This window comes from Sinocyclocheilus grahami, unplaced genomic scaffold, assembly GCF_001515645.1.
Source record: "Sinocyclocheilus grahami isolate Dianchi unplaced genomic scaffold, SAMN03320097.WGS_v1.1 scaffold160.1, whole genome shotgun sequence".
Taxonomy (NCBI): Eukaryota; Metazoa; Chordata; class Actinopteri; order Cypriniformes; family Cyprinidae; genus Sinocyclocheilus; species Sinocyclocheilus grahami.
The window spans coordinates 1,256,775-1,272,529 of NW_015505339.1; the positions used below are offsets into that span (position 1 = coordinate 1,256,775).

The 15,755-nt window shown below is 40.5% G+C and overlaps 1 protein-coding gene across 1 annotated transcript; it reads left to right on the plus strand.

The window, feature by feature from the left end:
- Positions 1 to 126: 126 nt before the first annotated feature.
- LOC107592878 (exportin-2-like) lies at positions 127 to 14,549 on the plus strand. Its single transcript, XM_016282455.1, has 26 exons — positions 127 to 250; positions 1,050 to 1,139; positions 4,362 to 4,504; positions 4,591 to 4,692; positions 5,696 to 5,841; positions 5,972 to 6,062; positions 6,164 to 6,271; positions 6,359 to 6,451; positions 6,564 to 6,731; positions 8,635 to 8,764; positions 8,871 to 8,936; positions 9,011 to 9,213; positions 9,900 to 9,984; positions 10,081 to 10,142; positions 10,238 to 10,374; positions 10,467 to 10,570; positions 10,673 to 10,770; positions 11,149 to 11,299; positions 11,735 to 11,943; positions 12,063 to 12,160; positions 12,664 to 12,749; positions 12,870 to 12,951; positions 13,119 to 13,165; positions 13,410 to 13,479; positions 13,550 to 13,781; positions 13,872 to 14,549. Exons 2-26 carry the CDS (start codon positions 1,055 to 1,057, stop codon positions 13,959 to 13,961), a joined length of 2,886 nt encoding a protein of 961 aa, XP_016137941.1. The 5' UTR covers positions 127 to 250; positions 1,050 to 1,054; the 3' UTR covers positions 13,962 to 14,549.
- The last annotated feature ends 1,206 nt before the right edge of the window (positions 14,550 to 15,755 follow it).

A 15,755-nucleotide genomic window follows, 5' to 3' on the forward strand; every position in this document is an offset into this window, starting at 1 on the left:
ATTCTGTCCACAAAACCAACGCTCCTCTAAATATGCTGCAGTTCGCCGCAACATACAGGAGGGGGCGGTACGTGAGAAACACATACAGGCTAAAGGCTCAAATACACACGCGCCCCATGTGCGCTCCTCTGTCTCATTAGCGCGCATTACTGCGCAACTGCGCATGCGCACAGTCGTGACTGACCGCGCACTTGAGACGTTTGAAACTTCTCGCCGGTGGTTAGCGCAGCACTTCTTCATACAGCTAACGGTAAGACCCTTTTTTATCTCATTGTTAGTAAATCCACTCTATAGTATCTTCTGGTCGTTAATAAACTACGAGTTTACTGGATTATCTTGTTTGGATGCTTACGCACGCAGCGCGCGCGCTGTTAAGAGTGAGCTGGAGAGTTAGCTCGTGAGCTAACCACATAACGCAGTACTTTCCGCCTTACTTTCACTAAATTAACCTCGTTTGGCGGTTTCTTCAGTGTCCGTCACATTGGAAAATAGAGGTCGTTTTATCGTGAAGCGCTTTTTTTATTGTGATTATTTTGGATGACTAGCATTTCTTCTCAGCATGCTAACAGCTTTAGCACGTGAATCATGGCCTGAGTTTCTGTCAGTAAACGCTATCATAAACAGCCAGACTGACACAGTGGAGCCCATTAACCAGCCGTCTACCACACAGAGCACAGTTTAGTGTTTAGTCGTAAATGTGAGTGAGATACTTGTCAGGCCGCTTCAGTCAGAGCAGGCCAAGCATGTGTGCTACCGTTTGTCAAGATCATAAACATGAACATTATCAGCAGTTTTCGCTATCTGTATAAGGGATGTGCAGAAGAAAAATGTAAGGGTCCGTTTACATTAACTTCAGATGCAGGTCTTTAATTTCTGAAATGCGTTAACAAAATAAATACATGTTCACATTATCATCAGCATGATCTTTCTGCTTTACAGAATGACTTGATTTTAATCAATAAAACAGTACCCTTGCTGTAGTGGTGTGTGTGTGTGTGTGTGTCATCTCACTGCATCAGTTCTCATAGTGGATCCTTCTATTTCTGTAGCAATCATGGAGCTCAATGATGGAAATCTCCAAACCCTGACTGAGTATCTGCAGAAAACACTAATCCCTGACCCAGCTGTGAGACGGCCAGGTAACCTTCACATTTGAGGCTATTCTAAAAATAATACTGCATTTTCTTTGGATTTGTGTATGAGAAGGACAAAACATTCAGGCCTCATTAATATTTTTTTTCCTACTGGCCCAGCTGCCAAAATTTTCACTAGCTTGCCAAAAAAAGAGAAAAATATTAGTGTTTTATGCCCATGTAGTCTTGTATTGTAATATGTTGTCATTACTATGCCAGTATGTTATATACTAGTGAAATTTCACAGTTCTCAGTAGTGCTGAACAATTTACATTTAGGCCCAATTCTATTTTATACCCCTTCCCCTTCCCCTACTCCTCCGCCTACCCCTTCCCCTTGTCCCTTGAAACAGAGTGTCTAGGGGTGAAAATATTCCCCTAAGAATTGGGACACCACTACTATACGTCACACATCATACGTCGTCTAGCTCCTACAATACACACAGCTATACTGCTGTGCTGCTGAGCATTAGAGCCTTTAATTACCGTTCTATATTAATGCGCTGCTTACTGACACACACACACACACACATATCGGAGATTGTGCAGCTCACACATCCAGGAGAAAAGAAACTTGTCAACGCTGCCACACGACTTTTATTACAAGTTTAAATACTGAATCGATACATTGTATTTTCCAGCAACGAGAGGATAAAATCGCTGTTTTTTTTTTTTTTTTAAGTAAACTCACTCTAAAAAGAGAAACGCACAGACGCGTATACACGCAACTTTCATCTCTCTTTCTCTCGAATTGGCAATATTTGAGAAAAGGGTTTAGCAATTTCTAATTATTGGGGGGACTAGCCCCCCTCAATGTCTACGGTGGTTATCGCCCTGATCAGACATGAAAATATGTTGTGGCACTATCGTGCAGTCTGTAATGATGACGACGTTAGTTAGCAAATATTAGCGATTTTTTTTGCAAACGTTTCTTTGAGTGACATGACCGTAAATATGAACTCATGATTGAATGTAACATAAAACAAATGATTACTTTTTGTTAAAATCTTTATTAATACTAAAAATGCTTACATTTGTGTCTTTTTGTTCGCTCGGGCAGCCATGTTGCCCCTGAAGCGGGTATACGCTGAGATAATTCATACTCCTTCGTTTGAAGTGTGGTCCCGAAAAATCTTAGTTTGAAGGGCTATCTAGCCCTTCCCCTTACCCCTCCAACCAAAAGAGAATCGAGACACCCCTACCCCTTCACGTGAACGCGCGAAACGGAGGGGTAGGGGAAAGGGGAAGGGCTAAGGGGTAGAATTGGGATTGGGCCTTAGTCATTTAGCAGATGCTTTTATCCAAAGCAACTTACAAATGAGGACAATAGAAGCAATCAGAATCAACAAAAGAGCAATGAAACGCAAGTGCTATAACAAGTCTCAGTTAGCTTAATGCAGTACACATTTTTTTATTATATAATAAATAAAAGCCTCTTTGGGATGGCACAATAAAGCGACGTTCACTTGCAGAACGCAAGCTTCTAGAGGGCATATAACTCTTTAGTAATAAATTTAGGTAAAGGGGTGCAGAGCCAGTGGTGGTTTTGTAGGCAAACATTAATGCCTTGATTTTTATGCGAGCAGCTTCTGGTAGCCAGTGCAAATTGATGAACAGAGATGTGACGTGCGTTCTTTTTGGCTCATTAAAAATGTATCTTGCTGACGCATTCTGGATTAATTGTAAATGTTTGAATTTGGGGGGAAATATTCTAAAGAAAACCAGGTTTGTTGTGCTTTTTTGTAGGGCTGCATAATTTGGCCAAACATTAAAGGGGTCATATGATGCGATTTCAAGTTTTCCTTTCTCTTCGGAGTGTTACAAGCTCTTGGTGCATAAAGAAGATCTGTAAAGTTGCAAAGACTAAAGTCTCAAATCCAAAGAAATATTCTTTATAAAAGTTAAGAGTCAACCACACCTACCTAAAACGGCTCGTTCTAACACGCCCCCACATATCTACATCACTATGTGGAAATATTAGCATAATGCAGTGTTTTCCCCTGCCATTATTTTAGGGGGGGCGGCCCCTTGAAGGTCGTTAATTATATTTAATTATATTTTCTCTATAGCGCCAGATCACAACAGAAGTCATTTAAAGTTACCTTTCTTATAGAACATGTCTATACCTTGTTCTTTCATTAAGCAAACTAAATAGCCTTATGTTATTTATCTTATTTACATGACGGCATGTCATTTCAGTCTCTACTTATGGTCGCGCTCTCTGCATCACGCACAGCGGAGTTCCGCCCGATGCACGCTCACGCACACACACACACAAGTGAGCCCACTCCCACTAGTATTTGTAAATATTAAGCCGCAAACCGATTCATATTTAAATATGAATTCTGCGTGTCTCTGTGTTATGAATGGCGCAGACGCGCGGTTTTGTGTAGTAACGTTACTTGTACTGAAACGCTTGTGACGCTTCCGGTGATATTAACCTCTGCCGTCTCACTAATGAGGACATAAATACATGAACAACATCTCCAGAACTGCTCTGAGAGTCACTTCATGAGCATTTGACCATTTCATTTCAGTAAAACTATCATCATGACATACACACACAGAAATGTAAAGGTATTCACGGCAGCCCGTCAAAATAAAGGTTCGGTTTAACTTGAGGGCATTGGCAGAAATATATTACTGTTGTTGAGTAGAATGTACGTAACAGACTACTACTACTAAAATGATTAAAACCTTATTTTTAAGGAATAAGCATTCAATATTTCTTCAATGTTTTAATTGTAATATTAAATGACCTTTATTTTCCAAAAAAAATTAATTTGTTTAATTTTCATTACTTAGAAGATAGATTAAATGAATGTTTTATGCCTTAAAACGAAATGTTAAAGTAAACAACTTACCTCAGGGCTTTTAGTCCAAAAGTGTGCTTGTTTGGCCAAAAAGCATATTGATTCTCGTATGTTAATTAAAATTTCTTTAGAGAGATTTTTTTATTTCAATACCAGTTTGGGCAATACTACCATAATATTAATTGAAAGTTCAAAAACTGTTAAAGACAAGTAAACCGTAACTAATTTACAAAACAAACAAAAAATCTATTTCATATACAATAGAAAAAAAAAAGATTTGAACGAAATAATCAGTGCTATAAATTTTTTCGGTAGTATTGAGGCACAGTAAAGTAATCAAATGTAAAATAACACTGTTTAGTCTTAACTATACTGTATATCCCCATGTTTTGTGTTCTCACCTTCTCCATCTTTAGCTGAGAAATTTCTGGAATCAGTGGAGGGAAACCAGAACTACCCCATTTTACTGCTCACAGTACTAGAGAAGTCCCAAGATGAGGTCATTCGCGTGTGTGCAGCAGTCACCTTCAAGAACTACATCAAGAGGAACTGGCGCATAGTGAGTGTACTGTTAAATACTATTAAAACAGTCTGGTGTGTGATAGGTGGCATTTAATCTGGATTTATGTACTTTCTCTTCCTAAGGTTGAGGATGAACCAAACAAAATCTCTGATCCTGACCGGACTGCTATCAAAGCCAACATTGTAAATTTGATGCTAACCAGCCCAGAGCAAATACAAAAACAGGTACGAATCTCAGATAACCCATGAGAAGCAGCAGTTAGAATAAAAGTTTCACCTGTGTACTTTTACAGTTACTCTTGTTATTTGGAATGAGTGCTGTAGCTGTAATCCACATTACTAGGTTTGTAATAAACTATACTGCTGTAGCCTATAGATCAATGGGTCTATTTTTGGCCCATGTCATTTGATTATAAGAAATAAGCTTAACTCCACAGTGATGTGTGTCTCTCTCTCGCTCGCGCGCGCACACACACACGATGCGCAAAACTCCGCATTTGAACAGTCAATAGCAAATACTTAAACTAATAACAAAACAGTAGCTGATTCAGAAGCGCCAGATTGTCATAGCAAAGTCAGAATTACCTCCTCTCCTAGGTTCACGAAACGGTCATCCATAAAATGCATTACTGTTCTGTTGTAAGTCATCTTAAAGATTCCTAAATGCATCTACTTTCGGAAGGCCAAATAAAGTTATTTTGCTTTCGCACTGAAACACAGCGTCTCCCTGACTTGGCTGCTTCAACCCTAACTGCGGTTACTGAAACCACGCCTTCTTTCTTTGCGTGAACATTTGGGCGGCATTATGCTAATATTTCCACATAGTGAGGTAGATATGTGGGGGCGTGTTAGAACGAGCCGTTTTAGGGGGGCGTGGCAGAGTCTTAACTTTGATAAAGAATATCTCTTTGGTTTTGAGACTTTAGTCTTTGCAACTTCAGGGATCTTATCTATGCACAATCAGCTTGTAACACTCCAAAGAGAAAGGAAAACTTGAAATCGCATATGACCCCTTTAAGAAATTTTAGATGTGACTTTTAAATTCACAATTCTCCATTTCAATACAACGGTGAACACTGTTAGCCTAACTAATAAAAAGTTCAAACATTGTTAAAGACGCGTGAACACTCCAGTAATAATTTAAGAACAAATAAAAACAAAATTACAAGCAAGAGCACAAATAAATACATGATCTGTAAATAATAGTGACTGTTTTCCCCTCTGCAAGCTGAGTGATGCGATCAGCATCATCGGGCGAGAGGATTTCCCTCAGAAATGGCCAGATCTCCTGACCGAGATGGTGACTCGTTTTCAGAGCGGGGACTTCCACATCATCAATGGAGTTCTTCGCACGGCACACTCCCTTTTTAAAAGGTATTGGAATAAATACATATATGTACTTTTTTTGGATTCAGGTGTTGTTACATTTCTAGACACTTTTGTATCTGACCCTTACATAAATTTGATACATCCTGTATTTCGAGTGTTGTCTCTTGTCTTTCAGATACCGCCATGAGTTTAAGTCCAATGAGCTGTGGTCAGAGATCAAGCTGGTACTGGACACTTTTGCACAGCCTCTCACTGAACTCTTCAAGGTAAAGTCAATGAATTGTTGTCCTTTTTGTTATTCCATCTAATCATTTGCTTTTACTCATGTGTGTGAAATGGAAATGGCACTTGTTTGTTTCACTTTTAGGCTACGATTGATTTGTGTCAAACTCATGCAACAGATGTCAACGCCCTGAAAGTGCTCTTCTCTTCCCTAACACTTATTTCAAAACTTTTCTACAGCCTTAACTTCCAGGTGAGTCTGCACTTACAACCGCTCATGCTTCCAATGGCACTTCTGTGCCTGTTTGCCAGTTCACATCTCTTTTTCCAATCTCTTCAGGATCTCCCAGAGTTCTTTGAGGATAACATGGAGACTTGGATGACAAATTTTCATAACTTATTGACTTTGGATAACAAGTTGTTGCAAACAGATGTGAGTTTATTCTCATATTGAAATATTCTAACACGGGAGTGCTCACAAATCTAATTTCTGTAAGTTCAAATAACCAAGACCAACAAACTAAACTGTGAGTTTCTTGCTGTAGGATGAGGAGGAGGCTGGTCTGTTGGAGCTGTTGAAATCCCAAATCTGTGATAACGCAGCACTTTACGCTCAAAAATATGATGAAGAGTTCCAGCCTTACTTACCTCGCTTTGTCACAGCTATCTGGAACCTGCTGGTCACAACTGGACAGGAGGTTAAATATGACTTGGTAAGTGGATTTCATTTAAAATTTGTTTTGTATTTATGTGTTGCAAGTTGTTTACAGCAGTGGTTCCCAATCCTGGTCCTGGAGAACCCCCAACACTGCACATTTTGGATGTTTCCCTATTCAAACACACCTGATTCAACTCATTAGTGAAGACTCCAAGACCTCAAATGTGTGTCAGATAAGAGAGACACCAAAACCGTGCCGTGTTGGGGGTTCTCCAGGACCAGTATTGGGAACTAGAGCCCGACCGATATGGGTTTTTTGGGGCCGATACCGATATTAGGGAGTAAAAAAAAAAAGTCTGATACTGATATATCGGCCGATATTCTTTGTGTATATTATAGTACAGTACCAGTCAAAAGTTTGGACACTTTCCCATTCGTGTGTCCAAACATTTGACTGGTACTATATATAGAATACAGTATATACATAAACAGAATATAAATACATACATTTTTTGCAATAATCACTCAAATGTGATCAAACACTTATAATGGTGACAGAGATATGTAAGGGCATTTAACAATTTAACAATAAACTTGCGATTAGTGCGATGCACAAAGTAACGGGGTTTATTATTTCAAGACATGTAAAGCATTTTTGCTCGTTTATGTGGGCCGTCCCAAGCATGGTTGCAATGTTCATTGTCAAACTCCAAAATCAGATTATTTTTAATTCTTAAAAAACGCCATTATTTTATTTGAACAAAAAATAAATATATATATATATTTATATTTATTAACAAAATATATTAGTTTGTCTTGTATATTTTTTTTCATTCGATCAGAGAAGATTTTAAGCTGTCATATGGTCAAGTAACAATGTGCCCCTCAGATGTTACAATGTGTTCCACCTACGGGGCATGTTGTCACATTTCACTTCCATTTTTTGAGGGTAAAAAAAGAAAAACCTATACACTGTAATGAAACAAAGCGACATATCTGTACTAGACAAGTGTAAAATTACCGTGGATAAAAAAAAATATATATATTCTGAACCCCATGTAGATTTACACAAACTGAGAAAGTCAAAAAGTGTTACTTTATGCCCCGCTCTCCCCTACCTCTGTAAATAAATACAATATAAATTCACGTCTCGCGCACTTTAATGCCCTTTGAATGTAACGTGTACGTTCCTTTGGAACTGGAATCATGGCGGAATTTCATGTGAAGTCCACTTCGCAGGGCACTTGTGGTCGAATAAGACAACGCGTGAATGCTGCCTGAACAAGAAACCTCCTTACTGAAGGGAAAGTGTTGACTGGTGTCACTATCTCGCGAACGCGCCGGCGGATCTCCACCAAATTCGGGGGATCCCTTCAGCTCGAGGAGCCCTCTCAAACGTCACCCTCCGCGTGTCGGTAGCCCCCCGGGATCGCTAGATCGGTCGGCGCCGGACCGCGAATTTAACCACCCGTAACTCCCAAACCCTGGGGGCTATCCACGCGGGGGTGGTCTCATTCGAAAGAGGGCCTCGAGACGTACACTCGATTCGCGTTCGAGAGGGTTCCTTGAGCTGAAGAGATCCCCCGAATTTGGTGCGGATTCGCCACGCCGTTGCGGAGATATGGCCGTTCAAAGTTTCAATGGTTTTCCATTGACTTGAGCTTTAAAGCGTTTCATCCAGGTTGCCAGTAGCAAACAATGGAGCGCGCTCTGCTGGACAAACAAAGTAATTACACCATTTCAATCATTTTATCTGCATTATGTGCTGTGTAAAAAAAAATTCATATCGGCGGCATATTCCAGGCTCATATCGGCCGATAATATCGGCAAGACGATATATCGGTCGGGCTCTATTGGGAACCACTGGTTTACAGACTTGGTGGCGGACATTATTTTAGTGTTCATAGTGCTGTTAGTTTTTTTTTCTTAACAGTGCCTGACAACATTGTCTGTTGTAGCTTGTTAGCAATGCTATCCAGTTTTTGGCATCAGTGTGTGAGCGGCCGCACTATAAGCATCTCTTTGAAGACCAGAATGTTCTTACCAGCATCTGTGAGAAGGTCATCGTACCCAACATGGAGTTTAGAAGTATGTGTCAATTTGTTATTGTCAAGCTCTTATAGCAGCTGATGAAGTGGTACAAATAATCTAGAAGGATTTTTCATGTTGTAAATTGATAATTGTATGAAAACAGGTGCAGATGAAGAGGCTTTTGAAGATAACGCAGAGGAGTACATCATCAGAGACCTTGAAGGCTCAGGTATGTTGATGCTACACTCTATTGTTCAGACACTCCCATCTTCCCGTACTGAATCATACCTCCTTTCCTCACAGACATCGACACGAGGCGTAGAGCAGCCTGTGATTTGGTGCGAGGCCTCTGTAAGTTCTTCGAGGGCCCGGTGACGGGCATCTTCTCTGGCTATGTGAACTCCATGCTGACAGAATATGCCAAGAACCCCGGGGTGAACTGGAAACACAAAGATGCTGCTATCTACCTGGTCACATCTCTGGCCTCCAAAGCTCAGACGCAAAAGGTGAGATTTTTCGCAAATAGTGAAATGGACATTATTGAACAAGATGGTTCAAGTACATAATGTAATAAAACAATATAATCATAAATTGTATTGTGCATTATGTATTATATGAAATGCCTGCTGAGGGTGCCAACAGCCTGTCAACGGTCGTTGCACTTTACAGTACTATCTAATAATTTGTTTATATTGACTAAACATTTAAGTCAAATGTCCATTTAATCTTTAATATTTGGCAGCTTTTTTATGATAGACATGCTACAGCCACTGTCATTTCTTGAACAAGAACATGTGGACATAAAAACATGCAAAATCCGAGACAGTCCGTGCTTGTAAATGATAACTGTCTGTGTGGAGCAGCATTTACTGTGAACGGAGCCGCTCTGAGATGAACGTAACCTGCACACATATAAATAAAGCTCATATTGAATTTAAAAATGGGTTGACCACTGTTAACAAAGTGCTGCAGACATCTGTTCAAAAGGCTTACACGTATTCAGACAATGGTTCAAGTCAAAGTAACTCGCACCTTAATATGAATGTTTTATACAAGCTGTAAAAATTATATTTATGTGGCAGATTTGAGATTATTGGAGCCAGTCTAAGGAGTAGTTTGAGTCTGATTTCTTCTGCGTTGTGAGCTATAGATCTGACGTCCAGTCTGACAAATGCATACTTCTGGTTTACAGCATGGAATAACACAAGCCAATGAGTTGGTGAACCTGTGTGAATTCTTCGTCAACCACATTCTAGTAGACCTGAAATCTCCCAATGGTAATTGGCTTCACTCGTTTCATTTAGCACGTTAAATAGTTTTTACTGGAACTGCAATGGTGCTGAATGACAGTTCATTTCTTCTTTGTCCCTCAGTGAACGAGTTCCCAGTTTTGAAAGCAGATGCCATCAAGTATGTTATGACCTTCAGAAGTCAAGTAAGCACTTTCCTTTCCATTACATTGTATGCTTTTCATTACGCAAGTGTGCCTTCACTGGGTGTGATTGGTCTGGCTTCTGTCTGGTCCTCCAGCTCCCTAAAGAGCAGCTGTTGGAGGCTGTTCCTCTCCTGGTGGCTCACCTGCAGACAGAAAGCATCGTTCAGCACACATATGCAGCACATTCACTCGAGAGAATCTTCACCATGAGAGGAGCCAACAACGCCACTCTGTGAGTTTTTCCATTACGAGACATGAGAACGGTCATGTTCTGAATTTTGACCATTTTATTTATTTATTTTCTGAACTAATCTTATTTTTCAGCATTACTCCTGCTGAAATGGCACCATTCACAGAACAGTTACTCAACAATCTGTTCAAAGCTTTAGCAATCCCTGGCTCATCTGAGAATGAATATATAATGAAAGGTGCTTGGCTCTTTGATATTCACAACTTTTAGTAGTAAAACATTTTATTTACTGTAATATTCTTATTTACTCCTTGACTTGTTCGGTTTGTCACCTCTCTAGCCATCATGAGGAGTTTCTCCCTCTTACAGGATGCCATTGTGCCCTACATCCCCACTCTCATTGGCCAACTCACTCATAAGCTCCTCCTCGTCAGCAAGGTAGGCCAGTCACTAAATCTGCTGTCCTATGAAGGATGCTTGAGTGCAGGTTGGTGTCCAGTCATGTGGTCTTTGTCTCAGTCCATGGCATTAGATGCACTGGCAGGACACACAGAAATATCCGTCCATTAAAGGGGACATTTCCCAAGCAGGACTTGATCCTAAAGGCAGGACGGAACATCTTCATGTTTTACACACAGGATATTGTTCAGCATGCCATACTAGCACTGTTTCTGCAGCATGCACATTTTCTGCATTCAAAGAATAGCCACCCACTGAATAAAACATGTAGCAAATTTTAAACTTGTTCCATTTGAAATCTTTTGTATGTGTGGGCAGCCTGTTCTTTAAAGATAACAAACTTTGTATTCTCTACAGAATCCCAGTAAGCCGCATTTCAACCATTACCTGTTCGAGTCACTGTGCCTGTCCATCAGGATCACCTGCAAGGCCAATCGGGACACTGTGGGCAGCTTTGAAGAGGCCCTGTTTCCTGTGTTTACCGAGATCCTCCAGAATGATGTGCAGGGTGTGTTACACTGTTGTAAATGTGTTAAACTCTATAACCTTTATCACACAGTTGTGTGGTGACTTACACAATCACTCAGAAGTATGGGGTCTGTATTTATTTGATTAAAGACTGGAGTAATAACATTGACATTTTCAGTGTCACATCATCCTTCAGAAATCATTCTAATATGCTGATTTGCTGCTCAAAGAACATTGTTGTGAATGTTTGTAAACATTTTGATTTGTAACATTATAAATACTGTCACTTGAGTAAACAGTATGACTTGAGTGTGCGTCAATGTAATTTCCTAAAAATAATAATAATCTTACTGACCCCAAGCATCTGAATAATAGAGCATACAAAGTGTTTCCTGTATGTAATCTCTTGATGGTGCACAGTCCTGAAGCCATGTTTTTATGGGCCCTTCCTCTCGTCTCATCTCTGGCCCTGCAGAGTTTGTGCCTTACGTCTTCCAGGTGATGTCTCTGCTGCTGGAGATCCACACCAGCTCCATCCCCTCCTCCTACATGGCCCTGTTTCCTCACCTGCTGCAGCCCGCGCTGTGGGAACGCACAGGAAACATCCCTCCTCTCGTCCGGCTGCTGCAGGCCTATCTGGAGAAAGGAGCCACCACCATCGCCAGCACAGCGGCTGACAAGATTGTGAGTGCTTCATGGGATGGCCTTTATTATTTTTGCTAGATGACTACTCATAATGCAGTGGGCCTTACCTCAATACATTCCCATTGAAATAATGTAATTTGTTTTTTTTCCCCCACCAGCCTGGTCTTCTTGGAGTATTCCAGAAGCTCATTGCATCCAAGGCTAATGACCATCAAGGCTTCTATCTGCTCAACAGTATAGTGGAGCAAATGCCTCCGTAAGCAATGCGCCATGAGGACACAAGAATAAAAGAGTTGACATGTTTATGTGCTGTATTCATTTGCTTCTGTGTGTTTGTATGCTGCAGCCCGCGCTGTGGGAACGCACAGGAAACATCCCTCCTCTCGTCCGGCTGCTGCAGGCCTATCTGGAGAAAGGAGCCACCACCATCGCCAGCACAGCGGCTGACAAGATTGTGAGTGCTTCATGGGATGGCCTTTATTATTTTTGCTAGATGAATACTCATAATGCAGTGGGCCTTACCTACAATACATTCCCATTGAAATAATGTAATTTGTTTTTTTCCCCCCACCAGCCTGGTCTTCTTGGAGTATTCCAGAAGCTCATTGCATCCAAGGCTAATGACCATCAAGGCTTCTATCTGCTCAACAGTATAGTGGAGCAAATGCCTCCGTAAGCAATGCGCCATGAGGACACAAGAATAAAAGAGTTGACATGTTTATGTGCTGTACTCATTTGCTTCTGTGTGTTTGTATGCAGAGATTCCATCACCCAGTACAGGAAGCAGATCTTTATTCTGCTTTTCCAGAGGCTTCAGAGCTCTAAGACCACAAAATTTGTAAAGAGTGAGAGATTGCTGTCATTTCTGATCGTAGTTTACTTCTAACCCCATATTTATATGAGCCCTGTAATTTCAAAATTACAAATTGCTCACTATATTGATCTGTCACTTTTTCTCTTCACAGGTTTTCTAGTCTTTATCAACCTTTATTGTGTGAAATATGGAGCAATTGCATTGCAGGAGATATTTGATGGCATCCAGCCAAAGCAAGTAGCTTTATTATTCTAAACATGTCGAGTCATAATCTTGTTGCAGATATTACTGACTGGCTTATTGATGACAATTTCCCATCAAAGCATCTTCTAAAGAAAGTGCATGTGTTGAGTTTTTTTTTTTATTTTCTGATCGTTTCCATTGTTTTCTGCCTCCTCAGGATGTTTGGCATGGTCGTGGAGAAATGTCCTCAATCTGCCAACCCACGTGAGTGTCGAGTGTGAGGAGGAGGGGGCTGAGAAACAATATTTTGCATTTGGACTGCCATACACACTTTAACCACTAGCTGTTAGTTTTACATACTGCACCTTTTAAATACCTGGAAATGTTTAGTTACTTTAATCTTGATTGATACAAGTCATTTGTGTCATATCTTTATATAGTCATAGTGCCAAGTCATAGCTTTTCTTAAAATTGTATGTGCTTTTTAAATACTTGCGAATCCAAAAAGGATACAAGGAGCACATTTCGAAGACCCTCACCCCCGTCTCTTTATTTGTCATGGAGTCTAACAAGATAACGTGGGCTGTCAGATGAGCTGATGAATTAATCATGAACATTTGGTGAGAAAAGCCTGTTTCTGTTCTTTAGGACCCCTTTGTTGCAGGCTCTGATTGGTCTGTTTGAGTTACCAGAAGACGACAGCATCCCAGACGATGAGCATTTCATAGACATAGAGGACACTCCAGGATACCAGACGGCTTTCTCACAGCTTGCTTTTGCAGGGAAGAAAGAGCATGACCCCATCGGAGATGCTGTCAACAATCCCAAAATCCTCCTAGCTCAGTCCTTACACAAACTCTCCACCGCCTGTCCTGGAAGGGTGAGTATCACTAACGATGTAATCACTTAAATGACTTGAGTCTCCAGATCTAGCTGAGCTGTTGAACTAACCGAATGTTGTCTTTAACAGGTGCCCTCAATGTTGAGCACCAGTCTGCCAGCAGAAGCTCTTCAGTTCCTGCACGGTTACCTTCAGGCTGCCGCTGTACAGCTGGTGTAGCCACACGCCCAGACTCCTTATCGCCCAGAAAGGTGACCTCTGATGCTCTCAAGACACCTAAACTGATCCAACCAATAAAGAGACGACCAGTGGACTCAACATGAGTGGAGACGCACCGCCCAGTGATACATGGCCAGACAGAAGGGATTTTTAAGGGATTGTTTTAATGAATTATGTGTGATGAATGGGAAAGTGCTTGGGTAGAGGGGTGCTGATCATCTCACTGGGTGGCCTCTGCCGGTGTTGGCTTTTCTCATGTATTATTTGGAGTCCATTCAATATGTTCTCTTATTGTTTAGTTTTGCGTCTTGCCCAACCATTCATTCGGCAGTATTTTGAAATGTCGCCTTTTACAAACATTGAACAGCACTTGGGAGTTGGCTGACATTTGATGGCATCTTTAAAATCAATGGGGAAAGCGTTTTCCATTTGTTCTCTTTCCTGTAGTTTTGGAGGTGTTTTTACTGTATAAACGAGTTGTTTTGCAAAGCAGAAAAAGTTGTCATGTCTCGTTGCATGTCATTCACCATGTTTTGTCTTCACGTATTAGTTTTGCTGCTCTAGTTAATAAATAAAATGACGCACTTGTTTAAGATGTTGATTACATTTGTATTTTTCAAAACGGCTTTTATCTTGAGGTTTACGTGCCTGAGGAGAGGACCTTACACATGCCGGTGAGCTGAAGACCACAATCGCTGTATTGTGCTCAGCTTTTTTACTAAAGCTAAAGCTGATCTAGTGTATTTCACAGATCAATGCATTCAGGAAGGAATGTTCAAAATCCATGGCGGGAGTCATGTATTGATTATCCATAATGCCAAGTCAAGTTGGCAAGAGGGAATTTAAAGGGTAAAATGCTAAATTAGGTACATTTGAAATGAAATGCTTCACAAAAGTGATCAGATTAGATTAGTTTTTTTTTCAGAAAAGGGCCTGCCTTAGTTTTGCCTGCTAGTGTTGTCACTAATCGTACTCATTTAGTCATTAACATAAAACATTTTTAATACTTTGATTTCATTTTTAATGTCACCAAATAATACATAATCTGCTCAAATGCATCAGGCTATGAAATGGTAATCGGTCATTACAATTATATTCATCAATAATTAGACAATCCTGGTTTAGCACTATAGAATGTTATTGTAGGTACAGATTCATTGCACGTAACAAACATTAAATGTTACAATATAATGGGCGTACAGACAAATAAAACATCTTCCTCTGATTTCTTTTTTTTTTTTTAAGTACTTCTAAAGATGGCAGACAAAAATGTTTTACATTCCGACTGTGAATATACTCTTGGTTTCTTGCCTTGAAATGTGGATGATGTGTGGAGTATTATGGGATGGCTAAGAGGATTTCACGTGACCGTTAACAACCTGTTGTTTGGTCTTAATGAAGGAATACATGCACATGTAAACTCCCATAAAACAATATGTTGCAACATTGGCTTCCCAGAGGAGCGACCTAAAGAAAAGACAACGTAGAACATTTAAGGCGCGTGTTTAGTTGTGTCTACACTCTTAATCAAGTGTAAGCAAACTGGACTTTGCCAGGGGAGCTACTTACGCCCGTGACAGGAAAGCAAAGTACATTAGACGGGGGATGCAGATAATTTGCTGGTCAGCCAGAATGGCCTTCATTGACTCCTGGACACAGTATAGAGCAGGACTGCCCAACCCTGTTCCTGCAGAGTTCAGCTCCAACCCTGATCAAACACAACTGAACCAACTAATTAGGATCTGAAGGAGCACTTGATAATTACAGACAGGTGTGTTTGATCAGGGTTGGAAC

What these genes read in the sequence shown, in the direction of transcription:
- LOC107592878 (XM_016282455.1), top strand. Translation starts at nt 1,055, where the DNA reads ATGGAGCTCAATGATGGAAATCTCCAAACCCTGACTGAGTATCTGCAG. An exon ending in CTCTCACTGAACTCTTCAAG is followed by an intron (nt 6,063 to 6,163) that starts GTAAAGTCAATG and finishes TTTCACTTTTAG; the next exon opens with GCTACGATTGATTTGTGTCA. An exon ending in TTATGACCTTCAGAAGTCAA is followed by an intron (nt 10,143 to 10,237) that starts GTAAGCACTTTC and finishes CTGGTCCTCCAG; the next exon opens with CTCCCTAAAGAGCAGCTGTT.